At 35.3% G+C, this 21,597-nt stretch overlaps 4 protein-coding genes across 10 annotated transcripts in view; all 4 read right to left on the reverse strand.

Annotated features, from left to right (window-relative positions):
• The window catches only part of LOC125809594 (BTB/POZ and TAZ domain-containing protein 1-like), an 85,794-nt gene that overhangs the window by 52,681 nt on the left and 11,516 nt on the right, over nucleotides 1-21,597 (reverse strand). The window lies entirely within an intron of this gene.
• On the reverse strand, nucleotides 878-4,410 carry LOC125809589 (pentatricopeptide repeat-containing protein At1g07590, mitochondrial). The gene is made up of 3 exons (XM_049489182.1): nucleotides 3,932-4,410; nucleotides 2,041-3,433; nucleotides 878-1,201 (listed from the first exon to the last, which is right to left on the reverse strand). The coding sequence occupies exons 1-2, from the start codon at nucleotides 4,286-4,288 to the stop codon at nucleotides 2,183-2,185; spliced, it is 1,608 nt and encodes a 535-aa protein (XP_049345139.1). The 5' UTR covers nucleotides 4,289-4,410; the 3' UTR covers nucleotides 878-1,201; nucleotides 2,041-2,182.
• Nucleotides 5,951-12,037, reverse strand: LOC125809596 (3-oxoacyl-[acyl-carrier-protein] reductase 4-like). Its single transcript, XM_049489190.1, has 11 exons — nucleotides 11,711-12,037; nucleotides 11,106-11,248; nucleotides 10,121-10,174; nucleotides 9,140-9,220; nucleotides 8,999-9,044; nucleotides 8,635-8,729; nucleotides 8,480-8,512; nucleotides 7,321-7,455; nucleotides 7,021-7,114; nucleotides 6,467-6,549; nucleotides 5,951-6,362 (listed from the first exon to the last, which is right to left on the reverse strand). The coding sequence occupies exons 1-11, from the start codon at nucleotides 11,877-11,879 to the stop codon at nucleotides 6,330-6,332; spliced, it is 966 nt and encodes a 321-aa protein (XP_049345147.1). The 5' UTR covers nucleotides 11,880-12,037; the 3' UTR covers nucleotides 5,951-6,329.
• The window catches only part of LOC125809578 (uncharacterized), a 56,027-nt gene continuing 54,216 nt past the window's right edge, over nucleotides 19,787-21,597 (reverse strand). For all 7 annotated transcript variants that reach the window (XM_049489168.1, XM_049489162.1, XM_049489166.1 and 4 more), the window contains 4 exons: nucleotides 20,676-20,815; nucleotides 20,486-20,604; nucleotides 20,208-20,409; nucleotides 19,787-20,033 (listed from right to left, as the gene is read on the reverse strand). In XM_049489168.1, the coding sequence (XP_049345125.1) occupies nucleotides 19,940-20,033; nucleotides 20,208-20,409; nucleotides 20,486-20,604; nucleotides 20,676-20,815 (555 nt within the window). In that variant the 3' untranslated portion in view covers nucleotides 19,787-19,939. The remainder of the gene's footprint in view (nucleotides 20,034-20,207; nucleotides 20,410-20,485; nucleotides 20,605-20,675; nucleotides 20,816-21,597) is intronic.

A 21,597-nucleotide genomic window follows, 5' to 3' on the forward strand; every position in this document is an offset into this window, starting at 1 on the left:
CTCATTATTAAATTAAATAATTTCTTATTTACTCTAAATTGGATTATTACTACTAGTAAGGTGAGAGTAGAATTCCCCCAATCTCTCATTTGTTCGACTACTTAGTCTACTTTGAATGATCCTATCAATTTTTGAAGTAGTTCTTCGGAGACGTCTCAATTTGTGTTGATATATCTTGACGAGACATAAACTATAAAAAAGAAAGAGAGTTTTGAAATTGGAAAAATCATTTTGGCCAGAAAATTTGGTCAGAATGATATTTTACCTATGTTATTTTATCTTTTTAAACATTTTTACCCTTTGAACTAAAAAAAAGGGAAAAAAATAAGTTTATTTTAAAATAAAAAATATATTATAGACTTTTTAAATTTTCTGAGCATTTAGCATTACCCTTTGAAATTTTACAATCTAAAATAAGATATAATTTTTTGTGCAGATACAAATCACATGGTTAGGTGAAAGTCGGTTGAATCTAGGCATTGCGTGAGGACATTGGTGTAACCATGATAAAGAGTTTGGAGGTTCTAAATTTCCTTTAGAACTGTCAATCAATTTTGTTAGGGGTTCACAAATTAATATACATATATATTTAATTAATTTTCTAATACAAATACAAAATCTACGAAAAAACTACTGGGTGCGAACCCATAAACCCCGACCTAGCTCCGCCTCTGCGTGAGGATTGAAAATTTCAAATCTGCGTTGCATTATTTACGCGAAGAATATGAACAATGTGCGGTGCATAGGGACATAAAAGTAGTCACGGACTATCTCTTGGATAGTTGTTGAAAGGTGAGAAATATTCATCATCAAGATGAAAAAGGACATGCTGTCATAATTAACCTTATTATAAAGTATATGTGACAAAATATTCTATCAGAAAAGTGAAATTTATTCCAAGAAAGAGGATCTGGTGTAAGAGGAAGCTTGGATAGTACAACAACAATATACTCAGTGTAATCTCACAAGTGGGTCTGGAAAAGCTCGGATAGTAGCTGATAAAATAACTGGTTTTTGGTCAAGCATTAATGTCTTTGGTGCTTAGCATCTGCTCACAATTTTCCATCCTCAGCCTCGTCCTTGTCCCATTCAGCAGCAATCTTCACAAAACTCCTCTTTGTTCATCAATTTCTGATACTCTGTTGCTTTGTTCATCAATTCCTGATTCTGCTCTCTTCTTTTCCCCATTATATTGGCCAAACTACAAACAACATTATGTAAAATTAAAAACTTTGATCTGATTCTGCTATGTGCTGCATTACCTTCTTCAGCAATATGAAACATGTTTTTTTGATAATCATCGCATACCTTAAAATCTATGCAGCAACTCAATGAGCAAGTACCGTAAGTGCAACATACTTGATACAAGTTCATCAATTAGTATCAACTAGCAACCTAATATTAAAGGTTCAAATCACGTTCTATTTCAATTACATTTCATACACAATGGTAATGCCATCAGTCAAACCACCATCGGAGTAAGAGCTTCCAAAAACATTTCCAAAATTGAAAGAGAAACCATACAATGTGATGAAATATGCAGAGGCATATATGTTGTATACATATAGATAAACTGTTTTTCTGATCTAGCATTTTTTTTTCCTTTTTGAGTTCCATACATGTAGAGTACATTGAAGTTCAAGACAAAAGTGAGATCGACACATGTAAATAATGCAACACTAAGTATAGAGTCTAGAAACAAAGGCATCATCTCAACCTAGAATTTCTTGCAAAGATGAAACCAACAAAGCACAAACTGCATCCAGACCAGATAAGCATATTATAAACTAATAAAAAAAAGAAAATCTAGTTTTGAAGCAACAAGAGTTCGATGTTTACCGCAAACATACATCTTTATAACAATATTCTCAAAAGAAACCCTAAAGCAATATCAAATTGCTAAGAACCATTCAAATATTACAATGCTGAAGTTAACCATTTACAACAGAATTTAAAGGGAAAGGCAAGCAGATTTAATGAACAAGTATATGCCAATTAGCAAAGCAAGACATCTACATTATATAGCGTAACTTGTCTAACCTGCCATCATCTCTCCAAGACTCGAACAGGCACCCTGAAGTATAGCTATCTTCAGCAATTGGCAGAGCCGCAGAATAGGACTACTCTTAGCCGAGTAATTTGAAGTAGGAGTGCAAAATCACACAACATAATTCTAATATAATCACGTTCGATATTGGTCAATAACTTTCAAAAGGCTATAGGACTCAGAATCTGGCCTAGCCCCTCCAAGAATCATTCTTTTAAGAAGATTTGGATCATATACCTTCCCCTTAACATACGCCTTGATTAACGCATTGTACACAAAGGTATACCTAGTATAATTCGCTTTCTTCAGTTCTTCAAACAACTTTTCAGCATTCTCTACATCACCATTATCTGCAAATATTTCAATTATTGAAAGAGTAGTTTCCAACCATGGAGTTGATCTTTTCACCTTTATGCTTGTTTCCATATCCATCCCCAATTGAAGAGTTTTGATGGCCTCCTTAATTAACCCCGCTCTCAAGCAACCAAGAGCAAGATGCCGATAAGTAATGGCATTTGGCTTGCACCCACTTTTCTCCATCTCCTTATACAATGCAGTGGCTTTGGTGATATGTCCATGTCTACAATATACAGCTATCAGCGAATTGAACTGCTCATTTGACTTCAAAGAATTCCTTGATTTCATTGCAGACCACAGCTCTTCAGCTCGACAGAGATCTCCGATCCTACCAAATGCTTCGATCGCCAGGACATAACTCTTAGACCTAACATGGGAAAGCTCCAGAATGACACCCCATGTCCTCTCTAAATCATTCCGCTTTCCCAGATATCCATAGAGTATGACCAGAATGTCCAATGTAGACCAGTTTTGTCCAGTTGCAGATTTCTCAATAGCTTCAATATAGGTCTCACAAACTGTATACAATCTAGCCACAGCATGTGTATTGGCCAATATACAGTAAGATACCTCATTCGGTTCAACTTTTGCTCTCTTCATATCACCAAAAACTTTCAATAGGCCTTCAATATTGTGTTGATTTGCTTCTATCTTGAGCAGAATATTGAAGGTTGAAACATGTGGAGTAACCTTATCGGCTTTCATCTGCGTCAAGATTTTAGGAATGAACTTCTTGCGGCTTGGGGAGGAATGGAGAATGATGAGATGATTGAACACCAAATAAGATATGGGATGGTCCAGTTCTCTCATTTTCTTCATATATGCTAGTGAAAGCCTTATCAGTCCTCTGTCCAAGCATCCGAGTATAAGATTGTTGTAGAGCAACTCATTTTGGAACTCAGACGGAATTCGTGAGAATAGGCTTTCAGCTTGTGATATCCCATGAAGCTTAGAAGTGAATTCTACTAAATATGAGTAATCTAGTTCCTTTGGTCTGTATGGTCTCTCCCTTATAACCCATTCCATCACCTGTGAAAAACATAGATATTGCTTAATATCACAAGTGAAGTTCTAAATGAGTACCAAATTCTATCTATTTCAATGATAACTGAATCTAACACTGAAACACTAATGAATGCAGCTAGATTAAGAACCTAAAGATTGTCAATATCAACTACATATGCTTGATTAGGCATTATGATAGGTAAGACTTGAAAATGAGCTCAACAACATAATAGAGCAAATTCAGTATATATTTTGTGAGAAGGAATAGAGGAAATTCGTATATTGAAAATGCCCGAATAACTAACATGGATTATAACACTCTGCAACTGTTTAACCTGAAACATGGCAGAATAGATCAAGACAAAGTTTTCCTCTTCCCTGACTACCTTCACTACTACTACCCTTAGATATCTTACACAAACATGTAAAGTGCACCCTAGTGATATTCTCAGTAGGTTGAATACTTCATAATAGATAAATGCCCATTTTCAAATTTGGCAAGAAAGGACAGAGTAAAAGAACCTCAAGAGCACGCTTGTTGAGTTTGAGTTTGCGCAAACGATTCATAGTGTGGAAAATGTCACCTCTATGAATAGGTAGACCATCACCCATCCAGCTTTGGAAAGTGGATCCAATGGACTCTCCTATGGGTACTCTTCCAATTCTTTGACTTAAGTTGTTCCTTGTTGCCACCATTCCCTGATCTACCAACCTTTCTTCCTTTTCTGATTCTGAATTCTCTGAAGTAAAATTTGCATCGGATATTTTCGAACAAAAAATGTGACATGAATGAATAGTTTGTTTGGACAAAGATACAACAATTGTTTGATGAATTGCACTAGTGATCCTCTGTTTTCGCAAAATCGATATGAAGTTCATTGTTGATATCAGAAACAAAACCAACTTTACTCATCAGGACTGCTTAAGGAAAGAATTGCCCTGAAATTATGTATTCATCACCACTAGTCCACGGAAACCATAAGAGTGACCTGCCACAGCTTGATTAATGGAAAAAAAAAAGAATTAATAAATATCAAGGAGGTGAAGTTGCTAGATTCCATCCCACTTCAAACTTTATGTTTCAAGCACATTTGCATTTGATTTTAACTATAAAGAGGGAACCGTAAAGTAAAAATAAAAAACTTCTTTCTTGATGGTTCCAAGGGCAATAGCTGACAGTGATTGTCCTAGCGGAAACTGAAACATTGATAGGATAATCAGTTATTCAAGGAATACCTCAAGTAATCACCATCTAACCCTGTAACAATTACATTCTTTTCATCAAGATCAGCTGCATTACAGAAAAAAAACATTAAGGTCCTCAAAGAACTGAGCTTCATCAGTATCGAATTATCATCACATTCACCTATCAAGATTTGGATTACTAGGAGATTAAACACACACACTCTACTGAGCTAATAAAAGTTAAAAGCCAGTTGCAGGATTCGTTCTGCCTAATAAAAGTTCTTTCTAACTACTGCTATGTCAATCTTAAAAAAAAAAAAAAAAACTTTGACCTTCAATTGTATTTCAGTTCTCCCTCATTGCTTTCTCATCAAAGTGAAATAGCATACTAACATATATTGGATCATTTTATCCTAATATGTACATCACTGACACAATCAATTGCACATTTTTCTTCTTCTCATAAATGAAAGTACAAAAAGGAACCATTTAAAATCTCACAACTCAAATTTGAAAAAAAAAATGTTGTAGCAACAGGAAATTCTCACAACACCGATGAAGTATAAATCCAGTAGTAAACTAGTATTTCGTCTCTTTATGAAATTGCACGGAAAAATTGAAAAAGTATTTAGAAACGTAGAGCAGCTGAGAAATTATGCCACTAAAATCGCAAGAAAAATTTACTGTTGGCCGCTGAAATCACAGAGAAAAGATAATAGAGAAGGTGTACAGAGTGGGGGAAACGGCCATGGAGGATAAAGAAGGGAAAAAGAGGAACGGTAATTTAGGGGAGAATAATGACAAAAATGGTCCATATGTTTGGGTCAGGTTCAAAATAGTCCCTAAACTACACTCTTAAATCATTTTGGTCACTCTCTGTTTGCTATATTTAAATTCTGAAGGAAAAAATAAAAGAATTTTAGTGAGAACTCACATTTGAAAGTTCTTTTTTTGATATTTCTAGTCTATTTCTAAAAATCTAATACTTTTCTTTTAATGTACAATATATGTTATGTTTGGTGCATTATAGTATTTAATACTGTTTTTCGTGTTCAATTTTTTAGGATTGGAGGAGACTTTTCTAGTGTTTATTTATTTTCCATAGTTACCTTAAAGTTAAATCGGCAGAACTATAAAATATTTGATGGAGATAAAAAAAAAAATGTTCACTTTTGACAAATTTTAGGAAGTATTTTGAGTCTACCCCGAACATAAGGGACCATCTTTGTATTTTTTTTCTCTAGTCCAGGGCTTTTGTTAGTGAGGGTACTGTTGGACTTAGAAAAAAACTTAAAGGGGATTAAAAGGTGATCAATTCATAATTAGAGCTAAAATAAATTACTACTACAACTGTAATTAAGCATAAGCTAAATTATGCCATTGATTTATCAATCTCCAGCTCTCAGGGGCAAAGCAAAGAGCAGCAATCTTTCATGGCAGCACATGAAGATGCTTTGGCCAAAGGAAGTACATCAAATAGTGTTTACTCTGCTTTAACATAGGAACTACAACAAAATGATCAAACCCTGTTTCAAAAATGCTTACTCAGATAAGAAAACGGAAAAAAAGAGGGGAAAATGCAGAAAAATGACTAGACAGGCCATCTTCTACCACCAAATTAACAAATTCCTTTTCCGCGGGCACTAGATGAGGCGAGAGGCTACAGTCATGGTATAACATAAGTGATCACCCTTTCAATCCTTCTTCATGAGCAAACTAAGTATGGGGTAAACTTCTACATAACCATCCCACCATCGATGGTCAAAACCTGTAAAGGAGATAAATATTCTTAATAAACAGATGTTTTAACATGAGGTAGCAAGAGAGAAGCTTCGGATAAACGACAGATGAAACTACATAACATGGAAGTACCTGTCCAGTAATATAGCTGGCTGCGGGACTGAGTGCCAGGAATTCCACTAGTCCAGCAACATCTTCAGGTTGACCATAGCGTCCTGTATTGTATGAGACCAAAGTTAGTCAATATAGTTATTGTTTACAGGAACTCTATTGTGCTTTAATTTGAAAGATATAGATATGAAGATATGAACCATATTTCCTAAAAATTTAAACTGAATAGTAGTTAATTTTACTAGTTTAATAAGTGAAATCTTTTATAAATAGCAAGTACAAAGTCTTTGAAATGTTGGATGCATTGAAGAAGGGGAAATCTACCAACTATCAAGTTTCAAGCTCAGTTGATGTTTTTCAGTTCTGACTTAGTTTTAATTCGTTTTATAGAGTCAAGAGTTTTTTATTGATGCAAATGAAATCTGATTATTGCATCTGATGTTGTCTTATGCTACTTGGAGTCCTAGTCTTAGAAATCAAGTTGTAGACCTTTTCCTCGTCTTAGAGGTGCAGGGAACTCGTCACTATGTTGAGATATAAACACCACAAACACTTTAAAAGACAGCTGCTCTTACCTAACGGAATACTTTGCAAAAGTTTCTTTTCAATGTCTTCACTTAGCTGGGCAGTCATATCAGATGCAATAAATCCAGGAGCAATAGCATTAACCTGTCGAAAGGTAAAATTCAGCATAAATAACCTAATTATGAGCCATAAGAAGTCATTATATCACCAACGGAAAAAATAAGAGAGACGACTCATTAGTTTGTTCTCATCAGAAAAAGTTCCTCAATAATATGCTTTACCAAATCCTTCATAACTAGCATTAACGTAAACAAGCCAAGTGATACAACGGAATGATTAGGAGCACTTACAGTTATATTCCTGCTGGCATATTCTTTTGCAACACTCTTGGTTAAGCCAATGACTCCCGCTTTAGCAGCACTATAGTTGGCTTGCCCGGCATTGCCAACTAAACCAACAACAGAAGATATGTTGATGATTCTTCCCTGCGAAGTGTAGACCATGCCTAAATAAAAATTCTGAGTATACAAGGAACAGTACAAAACTGCATTGCATTGCTTTGATCTTAGTGATCAATATTTTTTTCAAGGATCAGAATATATCGCTAGATAAACATGATGGCAACAGTCTTATTAGTTCGCATCTGGCACAAGCTGGCTATTTTAACATACTCAAGGATCAGTAAATTTGTTTCTTGTTTTGTATGAATAACTGGTTCAAATTCATTGAAAAGGTAACTGTCAGCAATATAGCAGGTGACAGAATCTGAGAAAATGACACCAGCAACTGAAATCCAAGAAACGGAATTGCTGGAAACAGATTCTGCGTCACATCAAAACCCTTCCATCATAACCAATTTCGAACACGACAACATCCAAATTCTGAAGCTGAAATCAACTCAACTTTTGATGCTTCTAACAAGAGAGGAAACTAATTAACATGACAATCTTATTGTAGCATTATGTTATCTTTTAACACTAGGTGGGAATAAAGTTATAAGCTATCTCCCTTCAACTTATAATGTATCATTATCTTCTCTGTCCATTTTCCTTCAATCCAGATAAGAGAAGTATTTTGCCCATGCCCTGTGAAATCAATGTAGTGCAAGTGTCACACATTGCCAGCCTGTCATTGTGTTTCCAATTCCTTTTTTTTTCTACTTTGACTAGCATGCGAGTCCAAGAAACCAGGAACGGCAAATTTAATTTGGTTATTCTACCCAAAGGCTAGGGTTGACCCCTGCCCCACATGGTTGTTCTAGTGATATTTCTGCTGTACATGAAGTTTTGGAAAAGGCTAGTGTGGACGACATCAATGACCACCATGTGGTGTAGTCATTGTTTATAACTGCTGTAGAGTCCATAGAGCTAAGGCCCTCATTACCTGAGACGGATCTCTTCGGTAAATAAACAAATGCAGTTCCCTCTATGCAACAGTTTCCGAAAACTTGAACCTTACCAGGCAAATAATATTATTTCTGAAGTGCAAGAGGTAGATGGACAAATTTACCTTTTTCTTTTTCATCATGATTTTAGCTGCAGCCTGCAACAAGAAGAAAGATCCCTCATAAGAACCTTATCTTAAAAAAAATACATACAGGTTTTGGGAGGAGGGATTGGGGGAGACAACCAAACTACCAATTGAAACACAGCTAGCGCATAGACCTGTGTGGAGAGAAAAACTCCTGTAAGATTCAAATCAATAACCTCCTGCCACTGAGACTTCTTCATTCTCATCAACAAGGTATCACGCGTGATACCTGAAAAGAAGAAAAAGAGAACTACTGATTGGGAATTCTAATAAAACTTGATGCAAAACAGGATGACTGTTGCTAGCCTGCATTAAAAATATTGTTTCACTTGTATATATGGGGTAAAAACATGTTCCTCTCTAACTAGAAAGTTGCACAGATTTTTGTTGGATGCTTAATGCCACAGCACAAATGTTAACTTGTTGGTATTATCTTGGTGCAAAATTAATTAAATAATCTTTTTGACTTGTTGCCACAAAATAAAGGTGGTAGCTAACCTGCATTATTGATCAAGATATCAACTGTTCCCCATCGATCAACCACCTGCAGGTGTGATACTTATGAGGTGCAATTCAGCTGGCAACAACTGTGATAAGATCCACCATTAACTAATATTACTAACAAAAGAGAGAGCTTACAGTTTTCATCATGGACTCTACATCTTCTTCTTTCGAAACGTCACCTCCAAAAGCCAAGGCTTCGCCACCACATGCTTCAATCTACAAAATATGACATTCTTGAATCACTCAGAAAAGATCTTTTCTTTTTTCAAGGAACGTGAGAGACAACCTAAAGCATGACCTTATGACTTGTTCCCAGTTCCCACACCCAAGAATAAATGGCTGCTCGTTGAAGTAGCAACGGAAGTTTCAAATCTATCAGCAATCAAACAATGGATGGAAGTGTTTGTCAAATGAGCATCAGACATCTTCTATCAAGCCTTCTAGCTTATGAGATATCTTTCTTTGGCACCGGTAAGGACTATGAGAAGACGCTCTTTATCTTTGACTGAGTAGAATAAAAGCAGGTTTCGCTCCTTTACAAGACTGAGATAAAACTAAAGCAATCTATGATTGCCAACGTTTTGGGATGGAACTTACATGAAGATAAGTGAAACCAAACACAAAGTTTGAACCTAAACTTACACTTCTTGATAGATGAGGATTAGCCAAGAAAAGAAAACATAATTGTTTGAAATGCGCAAGTATAAAATATAGGCAGTATAACTTCACCGAGCCATTATCATATATATCCACAACTTCATCAATCTTCTATGGAAGAGTATTACCAGCAAAGACAAATTCCTTTTGCTTTTACGGTTTCAGTACAAGCAATCAGGTCATTAACTAGCTGCTATCTTATCAGAAAAATTCTAACAAAGATGAGAGAGCAGAATCAGTTTTCCATGTTTGACCAGTTCTTGGAATCAGAGAGGAAGACCTAGCTCTATCTATAAAAATAGAATAAAATAAAATTAAAAGGCTACCAGACTGAAGTTAGAGACACAGTTCATGTTTCAAGTAGTTAAAATGATATTTTCAGTTGGGAATGGAAATATCAGGGATATTAATATATACCAAAAACTAAACTAAATTATTACTAAAAAAAGGAACACATACCTCTTTGGAAACTTCTTCTGCCTCCTTTGAAGATCTGGCATAGTTCACAAGGACCTGTCACCGACATTGAACTTTATATCAAGCAGGTATGGGAAAAATTATAAATTGATGACAGTAATGCCTGTGTATCAACCTATGTCAGCTTACGAACATTATTGGAAGCTTTCGGAAGAACTTAAATCTACGGAATCCACATTTTTGAAATGCCTGACTTCACGTAGTAAACACTAAGCTAAATAAGAAGAAGATGTGGAGGAGGAGGACCCACTTCGCTTTATACTCTGGCCCGTATAAGCTTCTGCTTATTAACGGCAATTTCACCCAAAAACAATATAGAGTAACACAAACTAGTATTGTTTTACACTTGATATGACATCTTTCAGGTAACTAATTTATTTTTTGCACATTTGAAACTATCCTTTTAAAGCCTTTTATTCTCAATTAAAATTATCCATTTAAACATTTTACCTTAAGATGATACACAGAGCAGTCAAAGGACAGAGAGAGTACTTCCCATTGTTTCACTTTTAAACTATTGCCAACGGAAACACAACTTGAGCAACTACCAAAGCACCTTAAAGCTGATGATGTTTTACAGTAAAACTACATGGGTCGCCAACACCATATTATACAAATGCAAGAGTGAGCTTAGATAAATTCTAGTAATACACTATCAAAAGAACAAGTTTTCTGGTTTCCCAGGGCTTTGGTTCAATGGCAAAGGTAGGAGAGGATGTGTGGTAGGCTCGTTTCACGAGTTCCAAACCTAGCTGTTGAACAAACTCAGGCATTTAAGTGAAGTAGGAAAGAAGGCTAGCCCATTATCCACCAAGTTCCAAATCTGGAAACACAATTTTGTTTAAGAAAAAATTCTCTGGTATTTTCTGGCAGTTAACACTCCTGTGTTGTCTAGTTACATATGAAAGGCAACGAATCTCAAAACCAAAAGGTTTCCGTATTTTCAAAAATGGAACACAATGCTGACCTTACAACCAGCCTTTCCCAAAGCCAACGCAATTGCCTTCCCTATTCCTCTAGAAGCTCCGGTGACAATAACAACCGGAGCTTCAACTTTTGCAGCAGCCTCAACTCCAGCTTGTTCAGTGGTTGTCACCTGAGCTCTCACACCTGATCATATCACAATCCCATTATACATCTATACAACTAATTATAAACAAAGGAATATCTTTTTTTCTGATTGATAAAGGGTATTGTATTAAAAGCAGCAAAACTGCTCATCACAAGCTGTGTTATGAGCTCAAAAAGTCAACCATGGCTTCTGTATCATTAGCTATTACCAAAAAAAAAACAGACGAGAAATGCATATGTCCTTTAAACTAATTACAGATTCCTTTTTGCTGTCAAAAATTCTCGAATTCCTTTCCTATAAACAGAGGCCAGAATCGAGTGTGCTATTGTATTTATTTTTCATCAGGCAAAATGCCAACATACATTTCTCTAAAAAGGAATTGCACTCAAGATTTAAAGTCAATAAATTCTAAGTATCTATCATATATACAACATTTTTAGAATTGGAAAGCAGTAAGCTGAGAAGGATTAGATCCGTCTCTACTAAGAAGTGAAAGATACCTGAAGAGGCGGAAGAAGACCAGCGGCAGTGCAAGACAGATGATGGCTGAATAGGAGAAGACGGAAGGCGGACATGTGACAGCTGGCGATGGACGGAGGAGTTTGCGGCGGCGACGGAGGATCGGAATTTGGAGGTGGCGGCGACGGAATTGAAGGCGAGAGTAGCCATTGAACGGAGTAAAGTGGCCAGGTGTGTAAATGGATGAGTAGTGGGTGCAGAATTAAGAGTAGAGCGTCTTTATTGTAAATGTTCCGATGAAAACAAGGTAACAGCCTCCCTTAGTCGTTGGTCGTTTTAAACAAGAGAAGAAGAAAGAGCAATTTGGGTACAAAATAGGCTATATAGAGAAGTGAAATGATTACTTGTGAATTTAGTTTTTAGCTTATTAGGTATAGGTTTGGTGACTTTGTTGTTAACTAAGAGAGCAATTAGCCTAACATTTGTTTGGATGGTTGTTATGTATTATTTCATAAAGTATTGTGTTGTATCGTGTTATATGTTCTCTATCGTTACATAATGTCACACATTCATAATTTGAGTGATAAACCTATCAAAAAAGTAGGATACATGGTAGAGCTATTATACAAATGTATGATAAAAAATGAAATATGATTTCTATATAACAAATAAAGATAAAATGAGAGGAAAATATTAATGTAATGACGCGATCACATCAAATCTATCATTACATAAAATGAGTCTTTTTGTCGTTACCTAACATAGATTTAAACGAACGATACAATATAATTTAAGTAACAATTAAAACAAACATTGTATTTAAACTAACAATACACAACGGGTAACAACCATTCAAACAAGGCGTTAATCGCTGGGTTTATAACTAAATTATTCGATAACAACATATGCAACGTAAATGAAATTCGGAGAGATGGTGTATGTATTATGAGAGTTTGTTGTTATCGGTAAACATTTGGTTCAAGTAAAATATAAGCCAAACACATATGCAGACCCTTAAACTTGTCCCTAAATTTCATTTTGGCACTCCAAATCAACCTTGTTCCATTTTAACCCTTCAACTCCAATTTTTATGTTCCATTTTGACACTTCTTTCCAAAGAATCAACAATGTGGGATGTGTGTACTTCACATACCATTATTATGTTAAAAAATAATGGATGACCATCATTTTTTAAAAAAAATAATGGATGACCATCATTTTTTAAAAAAAATATTTTTTTTAGAGTTTCTGTACATTATTGTGTGAAAAATAATCGGTGAAAGAGTGTTGGTTTTTTTTTAAAAAAACAATTAGTTAATCTAAATAACATCACATATATTTTTTTTTATATCTAGTCTACTTGGACTAACTCAAATATCAGCTTTCTAATTTTTCATTCAACTAAATACAAGTAAAAAAAAAAACTCATGTTCATTGCTAATTAATAACACTACAAAAAAATGTTGAAACTCGATAGACTTCGTTGGGTTATCATTGATTTTTTTAAGAAAGAAAATCGACGCACTTTCATCGATTATTTTTCACACAAAAATATAGGAAAACTCTTAAAAAGAAATTGTTACTTTTTTTATAAAAAAAAACAATGATAATCCGTCAGTTTTAATTTTTTACAATAATTAACAGATGATCGTTGATTTTTAAAATGCAAAATTGCAGTTGAATAACATATATATAAATAAAGAAATCATAAAATTAGTATGTTGTGTTAAATGGTGCATAAAAGAAATAGAGTTGAAGGGTAATCTTTTATTATTTTTTTAAAAAATACTTTTTTTTTGTCTTTCACTCTCTTAGAGAATGTGTGATGCACACTCTCTGCCACATCACTTAGAAGTGCCAAAATGGAACATAAAAAATGGAGTTGAAGGGTTAAAATAGAACAAGATTGAGTTGGAGTGTCAAAATGAAATTTAGAGACAAGTTTAAGGGTCTGCATATGTGTTTGACCTAAAATATATCATGTAAAGCATATATAGTAATGAAAAATTTATGTATGCGTTAAAATCAACATAATTAAAAGTAGTACTAAGGGGTCGTTTGGTTTGAATACAAGTTATGCTAGGATAAGTTATGCTAAGATTAGTTATCCTGACATTATTTCTTATTGATTGTTTGGTTTGTTCCACTAAAAATAATAACCATTGCATCATTTCTAAAAATAAGTGGTTTGATTACAAAAATACCCTCTTATTTAGCTTTTATTTGTAATTTTTTTTTATAGAGTTTTAGTTATTTATTCTTTAAAACAAACCATCCATCTTATTTAGCTTAATTATTTTTATGTATGATAGGATTTAACCCCCGAAAAACTTAATTTCAGATTTGGGAAACAAAAAAAAAAGAAAAAAAGAGAAGGATTTAACCCCTTGAAAAATAAAAGAACTGAAAGAAGAGTTGCCTTACCATGCTTGTAAAATCAGTAGCGTATTTTACTTAAATATCTCCATTTTGAAGCCTCCAAACAAATCCAGCAAAATGTTTGCCAATACTAAAACCAATAGTACTCTTTCGACGGAAGTTCATAATTAAAGGATTTGAAGGATAGTTTTGTCATTTAATAAGCTTATTCCATCATAAATTATGATGGAATTATTATACCACCCCTTGGGAGGGATAACTTATCCCGGTACTATTTATTAATCTTGGGATAAGTTATCCCAAACTTCTCAACCAAACACTAAATTAAGTGCCACTAAATATTTATTCCAAGACTATTTGTGTTTATCCTTCACACCAAACGACCTTTAAGTATTTTGTTGTTATGTAAAATCGAGCTTCTTTGATGGGGGATAGATAGAAATCTACCCCATCAAGTGCAGTAACTAAATCATCATATGTAACACCTCAGATTCAAAAATATGAGAAATTGCAAGTTTCCAAGAGCTGGTGCTAGAACCAACTAAGCCACCGACGACCCATGGTCTGACACACGATCCATAGGTAGGTTCGTAGTTGGTAAGTCCAGATTTCCCAAAATGTCAAGTTTCTGTATTTTTCATACGATTCACTAGGATGATCCTTCATCCTATGCACGAGTCATAGGTAAGTCTTGTAGGTGAGTCCCAAACATAGATAAATTTTAGAACAAAAAGTTAGGACCCACAACTGAGGTTCACGGTTCGTAGGTTGACCCATGGACCGTACATGGGTCTGTCATTGTGGGTCCAAATCCAGTGATCTCTTATAGCACCAACGAGTGACCAGGAAGGTCCATGGTGTGACCAACATACCTTAGGTGTGGCCGTTGGTGAGGTCAGAAGTTATTTTTAAGAAGGGATTTTGGGTCTTTTTCTAATTACTCTAACCCAATACTATGTCATTTTACCTTCTATTAAAGACCCTATATAAATGATTTTACCCCAAAATCTCTTAATTCAATTCATTCTCTCAAATTCCTAAAAGAAGATCAAGTTTATCCTCCTAAATATTTCTCTCTAGAAACTTGAAGAAAAGGACTAGGGTTTCAAGTCAAGTCTCCAATTTCACCATTGATTGTAAGCTCTTGGCATTAAGGTATGATAGTATTAACCTATGGATTCCTTTTCTCCATAGGATTCCTAAGTTCTCCTATTTTTACAACGTAGAATCTCGTTAAGGTTTTTGCTCAATATCATGGGTTCTTTTCATCAATTATGGTATTATTGATTGAATTTTGTCTTTTTATGCATGAATTGAAGAAATTGCATGTTTCTAAGTTGAATTCCCATGAACCCATGTGAAATCCACATTTTCTAGAATTGTTCATAGGATGAAGCTTTTGAATCATGATATATGAGTTTATGGAGTTCTTATGAAATTGATAAAAATGATTTAAGTCTTGCTTTGAGATTGAAGCATCAATGTTGTTGTTGTGAAAGGATTTCTCACATAAAATATTCAGAAGGTTGAAATGCCTTCTCACCTAAATGGAACAAAGACTTAAGGAGCTATTCTAATGAAAAGCTTAGCTTTGATTGGTTACTCAATGTGCCCTTCTATGGATAATAAGGCAAGTGGCGATTACGCATGACCTCCAATGATAATACAAGCGATAATTACTCATGTATCATGAATGTTAAGAAAAGTTAAGACTAATCAGTATTCTGTGGGATTTATGTTTAGCACCGAGTGGACAAATATCGATTACCCATGTCCCATAAATTATGTGCCACCATAGGTTGTCTAAATAAATATTAGCTAGTGGATCCACGTAAGCTAGAAGTTTATGGTCTTACCTTGGCAAGTAGGATACCCCTTTTTGGTGTGGGGTAGACACCGAATTCCATGTTATTAGCTCACATGGTCTTAATGTCGTTTAAAAGTAAATCTCCCACAATAATGAACAAAGGTTACTTCTAGAAGTATCTCACAAATGTTTCAAAGATGTTAGCTTGCATTGACCATGCTTTTTTATTTTATGTTTTCTAAACCTTTTATCTCATGATTTAGCTTAGTCATTGCATGTCACGAAAAGGTCCTTTTAGCATGATTTTCATATTTTTATGCATTCCTATCATACTTGGTATATATTTGTACTAACACATATTCGTGCCTACATTCTTCCAAATGTAGGATCCGACGTTCCAGATTCACATATTCGTGGCAAGGGATCACTAAGTAGATATTGAATATTAGTGAGTCCTCATGTTTCGAGGACCGAGCCTTTATTTCATATTGTCTTTACTTTTCAATATTGTATATGATGTACGGGTTACATCTCGATCACTCTTGATGTATTAGATGGTGTTAAGACTGTGTTAAACTTCCTCTACATTTTATAAGTTCTTATATTTTGAAATTGTCGTTAAAACACTCTAAATTTTCTATTTCCATGAATGATGTATGCTAAGTGGCTTGTCTAGGGCCTTTTAGGGTCCTATACATCATGTCACGCCTAGGGCATGCTTTGGATCGTGAAAAACTTGATATTCATAGCACAAGGTGTAGAAAGGTCCTAGAAGTCTCATAAACCATGTCGAATAAAGTATTGTTCATGAGTTTGAAGTGTGCCAAACTTATGAATGAGATGCTATAAGATGTTGAGATGTATAAAGTGTTGATGATCATGGGGGTTACACTAGTGAAAAAGGAAGAAGTGATTGCTTATCAGCTTAAGGGTGTTTCTTAAATGTGGTTCAACCAATGGAAATAAGAGAGGGCGGAAGATGCGGGTCCTCTTGATTGGAAAAAAGTTTAAGGTTGTTTTCCTTGATAGGTTCTTTCCCTTTGAAATGAGGGAGGCAAATGTTCTTAAATTCATCAACCTTCGTCAATGAAATATGAGTGTGAAGGAATATAATTTGAAGTTCACACAATTGTCTCATTATGCTCCTATTATGATTGTCGATCCTAGGGCAAGGATGAGTAAGTTCGTTTCGGGTGTATCCAAAATGGTGGTTTAAGGAATGTCGTACCGCTATGCACATCAATGATATTAACATTTCTCGTATCATGGTTCATGCTCAAAAAATTAAAAAGGAGAAACTTAAAGAAAGGTCTAGGGAGGAAAAGAGGGCCAAGACCGATGATGGTGACTTTTCATATTCGAGGTTTGAGAGACATAGTCGTTCTAAGTTCTGCCAAAGTTTTTCTAGTCAAGGATCCTCCAACGCTTCTTTTAAGTTCAACAAAGATATGGTGTCTAACCCTAAGCCTCAGGAATGAAATGGCGGTAAACCTTCATTGTCTACTTGCTCCAAGTGTGGAAGAAAGTATGAAGGTAAATGTCTAGCTGGTTCTAATGCTTGTTTTGGTTATGGCAAGATGGATCACAAGATAAGGGATTGTCCCTAAGTTGCTAAGAATGGATAATCTTCGATGGGTTCCACCTTATCTTTCATCGGGTTTAGACTCATCGTGAGCAAGAGGGTTCTCCCGATGTGGTTAATGATATGTTAAAAGTAGTCCAACTCTATGTTTGTGCTTTACTTGACCCCAATGCTACCTTGTCTTTGGTGACGCCATATGTTGCTATGAGGTTTGATATTCTTCCGGATGTGTTGTTAGAACATTTTTTTTCTCTACTCCTGGTGGTGATCCTATTGTGGCTAAGAGGGTCTATAGAAAGTCCATAGAGTCACTCATGTTAATCTTGTAGAGCTTGCTATGCTAGATTTTGATGTTATCCCTGGTATGGATTGGCTGCACTCATGTTATACATCTATTTATTGTAGACCCCGTGTGGTCAAGTTTAAGTTTCCAAATGAACCCATCCTAAAATGGAAAGGGACAAATTATTTGCCTAAGAGTCGGTTTGTTTCATGTCTGAAAGGTAGAAAGATTATTTCTAAGGGTTGCATATTCCATATTGTGTGGGTTAGAGATATGGATTTTGAAACCCCTACTCTCGAGTCGTCCCCATTGTTAACGAGTTTTCGAAAGTGTTCCAAGATGACTTACTCGATGTTCCTCCCGAAAGAGAAATAGACTTCGGCATTGACCTTCTCCGAGATACGCAACCTATCTCTATTCCTCCTTACCGAATGACCCTGGCAGAACATGAGGAATTAAAGGAGCAACTGAAAGATTTGTTGGATAAGGGTTTCATCTGATCGAGTATCTCTATGGGGTGCTCTAGTTTTGTTTGTCCAAAAGAAAGATGGTTCGCTTCGTATGTGTATTGGCTACTGACAATTGAACAAGGTTACATTTAAGAAAAAATATCCTCTCCCAAGGATAGATGATTTGTTTGATCAACTTTCAAGAGAAAGTTACTTCTCCAATATTGACCTTCGGTCGGGTTATCACCAATTGAGGGTCGGGTTGCTACCAATTTAAGGGTAAAAGAAGATGGATATTAACCATTCTTTATGTGTTATAGTTACAATTTAAGCTCGGTTGGATGTGATGTCTACTTACTAGTGATTTGGTACTCACTCTACATTTTTGCATCTACCAGTTTCTAGCGTAGTCCTTCACATTTGTGGTTAGCATTGATCAAATTTGTGTTGTGCTCCTTGCATCTGGAGGCCTATCTTGGATTGTCTTTCTAGTTTTTGGACAGTGATGTATTAGATTAGACATTATTCCTTGCATTAGTAAGCTTTTTTACATGTGACAGTAAGTCTAGAAATGGTTGTTTACTATTTTTGCTTATGAAAAATTTGGATTTGAATCTAGTTACACTACCATTCAATTTAGTTGCACATCTGTCTAAGGAGATTATGTGTTTCATGTAAAGAATGGATTGCCTATTGAGGGATTATGATAGGTGTCATCATGACCCTAGATTTTTGGACTTCATAATTGTCCATAGAAATGAAGAGGATTATACTAAGTGGTCAATTGAACTTGAACAATGGAACTACCATTGTTGGTTGGTGTCAAGCTTGTTTTAGTAGGTCTAGAGATTGTAAAAGCATATCTTAGCCTTTATAGAATTCCTTAGGTTCAAGTTGGGGGGTCAACATTAGGAGGTGAACATGTCACTGTCAGTACATATGTGGTTCACGCTAAATGTCAAACTATAAATACAGTTTACAATAGTTGTCTATTCTTGACAGACTACGGGTAGTGTATTTTCCAAATCAACTCATTTTCTCAAATTTAAGGAAAATAACTTTCCTTTCAATATTAAGGAAAACATTTTCCAAAACTCTATTCCAACTTCATATTACAATTTTTTTTGTTGAAAAAATCAATTTATTTTGTTCTTATCCTCAAACCAGCCCCCCACCCCTCAATTTATTTTTTTCACCAATACACTCGACTCCCCCCCCCCCCCCCCCCAAAAAAAAAAAAATTAAGTTTATTTTTAAAAGATATTTTTAACTTCAAATTTTTAGTTTTTCACCCCTAACCTTGACCCCTCCCCCCACCCAAAAAAATTTAAATTTGTTTTTAAAAAGTATTTTCAATTTCAAAAATTCTTTTCTACTCTCTAGTAAAAATAAAAGATATTTTCTCAAAAACATTTTTCATTCATAAATGAAACTAAAAAATCTTTTCTAAAAAATAAGTCAAAAATCTACTTGTTTTCCGGGAAATCGAAAACATTTTCCTTCATACCAAACACACCCTACAACTCCATTTGAACATAATATTAGAGTAAAACAGAACAAGTGGGTTAAAAAATTAAGTTGAAAGCGATGAGATAGCGTAAAAGAAAGATTAAACCTATGGAAGAAAAGTGGATAATAGTCTCAGGTGGGTGGTAGGATAAAGATACCACCTCATCAAGTAAAGGAAAAGACGCATACAATATATTATTTTAGCATACATACAACACAGATATCTATTTTAAAACACCAAAAATTGGAGGAAGACAAATATTAGGAGCCAACTGTTAAACTAGACTTTGGTAATCCTAACTCAATTGTGACGTATCTTAGCAATTGTTGCACCAGCTCTCTAACTCTAGCTTCCCTGCAAATAATGAATTACCACATATTAGATATCTACTTCTTAATCAAGAAAAAACAACAATAGAAAGTTTGGTATGAAATAACCACACAATAGCTCCTTTAACCAAAAGATGCCTATACAGAAGAATCTAGAGCTAAACCACATTCTCTTTTGTCGTTTCACCTGCTTGCTTACCTTGATATAACAAGTTCACACAAGGATGGGAAAAGAACAAGTAAATGTGAACGCCTTGCTTGATTCTCTTTTGTAAGGCATTCTTTTAAGGAAGGATGTAAAGGAAGTTGGGAAACAGTGTCCGAATGAACCACAAGAAGCCCAAGCTCTTCGAGGGTAAAGATAACTTCTTCCACACGTGCTGCTGGCAATGGATTTTCTCCTGACATAGTTGCATCATTTCAGAATAACAAAGAGAAGCATTTCAAATCTCACTTTCACCAGAATTTATCACCCACCTAATTTGCTCTCATCCATCAAGTACCTTTCCAGAATGAATTCACATCTGCTTATTAATATCTTTATTGATATATTGCTTACTTCACATCTAGTTGAATTCCAATCACCAGTTCCTTGACTGAAACCAAGTGAAATGACAATCACCGCAAACATAAGAAAAAAGGAAAGATTACGGAGTACTATATATACCTGCACAGAAGAAACAGCTTTTGCAAACAGGTCAAGGAGAACCTGCTACAATGTGAAGGCATCAGTTCGACAGTCTCAAGCGGCAAGGAGCATGTTCGTGATGCACACCGATCCAGAGTGCTGATTAGACGTTCCAGAATCTACAATTAACATGATTATCAGCATTATACTTGATCTCAAAGTTTATTTCTTGAATGCATAACCAAAATAACAGACATACATACAACTTCAAGTGGCTAGTAAGCAAACAGTCTGAGCTATAAAAATGGATAAACATCATATTTTATTTTCTGAACTTCACAAGCGACCAATCTGGGTTATTAATTCATAGCTGATTTCCATATTTATGCAGAAGGCCATAAATAATTCCTATTATCTCAAGTCTTACTGACCGGAGCTCTGTCACCTGAAATGCATATGCTCTTTTTCCGTAGCCTATTTTCGAGAACTCAGTATTGCAAAGGCAACTATTATTTGTTAAATTGCTTACACAAACAAGGGTCCTAAGGTTGGTGGTGGTTGGCTATTCGTTGGACTTGGTATTTTGAAAACCAAAGAGAAATAGGGGACACTTGGAGGAACTTTATTGGCTAATACCTAGTGGGCACACAATAGATTGAGAGAAACCCATGATAGGTAGAGTAAATATATGGCACCTAGGCCTAACTCAACCTCAAAAGCTAGCTCATGAGGGGAGGATTGTAAAGATATGGCATCTAGGCCTAACTCAACCCCAAAAGCTAGCTCACGAGGGGGGATTGTCCAAGTCTATATAAGGAAGGTACCAGTCCATTCCCTAACCAATATGAGACTTTTACCCACTCTAACACCCACCTTCACACCCAGGCCAAACTGGAGTGTGGATTGGGAGCTCAAACGGTATTGATACCATGTAAAGATATGGCACCTGGGCCTAACTCAA

The sequence above is a fragment of the Solanum verrucosum genome, unplaced genomic scaffold (genome assembly GCF_900185275.1).
Source record: "Solanum verrucosum unplaced genomic scaffold, falcon-dt-bn FXZP01000121.1, whole genome shotgun sequence".
In the NCBI taxonomy this organism is placed as follows: Eukaryota; Viridiplantae; Streptophyta; class Magnoliopsida; order Solanales; family Solanaceae; genus Solanum; species Solanum verrucosum.

Excerpts from the sequence above, each read along its gene's own strand:
- LOC125809589 (XM_049489182.1), bottom strand. The coding sequence starts at position 4,288 with ATGAACTTCATATCGATTTTGCGAAAACAGAGGATCACTAGTGCAATT. Across the intron at positions 3,434-3,931 it reads TCAACAAGCGTGCTCTTGAG|GTGATGGAATGGGTTATAAG; the intron begins GTTCTTTTACTC and ends TGTTTTTCACAG.
- LOC125809596 (XM_049489190.1), bottom strand. The coding sequence starts at position 11,879 with ATGGCTACTCTCGCCTTCAATTCCGTCGCCGCCACCTCCAAATTCCGA. Across the intron at positions 11,249-11,710 it reads GTCTTCTTCCGCCTCTTCAG|GTGTGAGAGCTCAGGTGACA; the intron begins GTATCTTTCACT and ends TGATATGATCAG. Across the intron at positions 8,513-8,634 it reads GAGTTTTTCTCTCCACACAG|GCTGCAGCTAAAATCATGAT; the intron begins GTCTATGCGCTA and ends TTCTTGTTGCAG.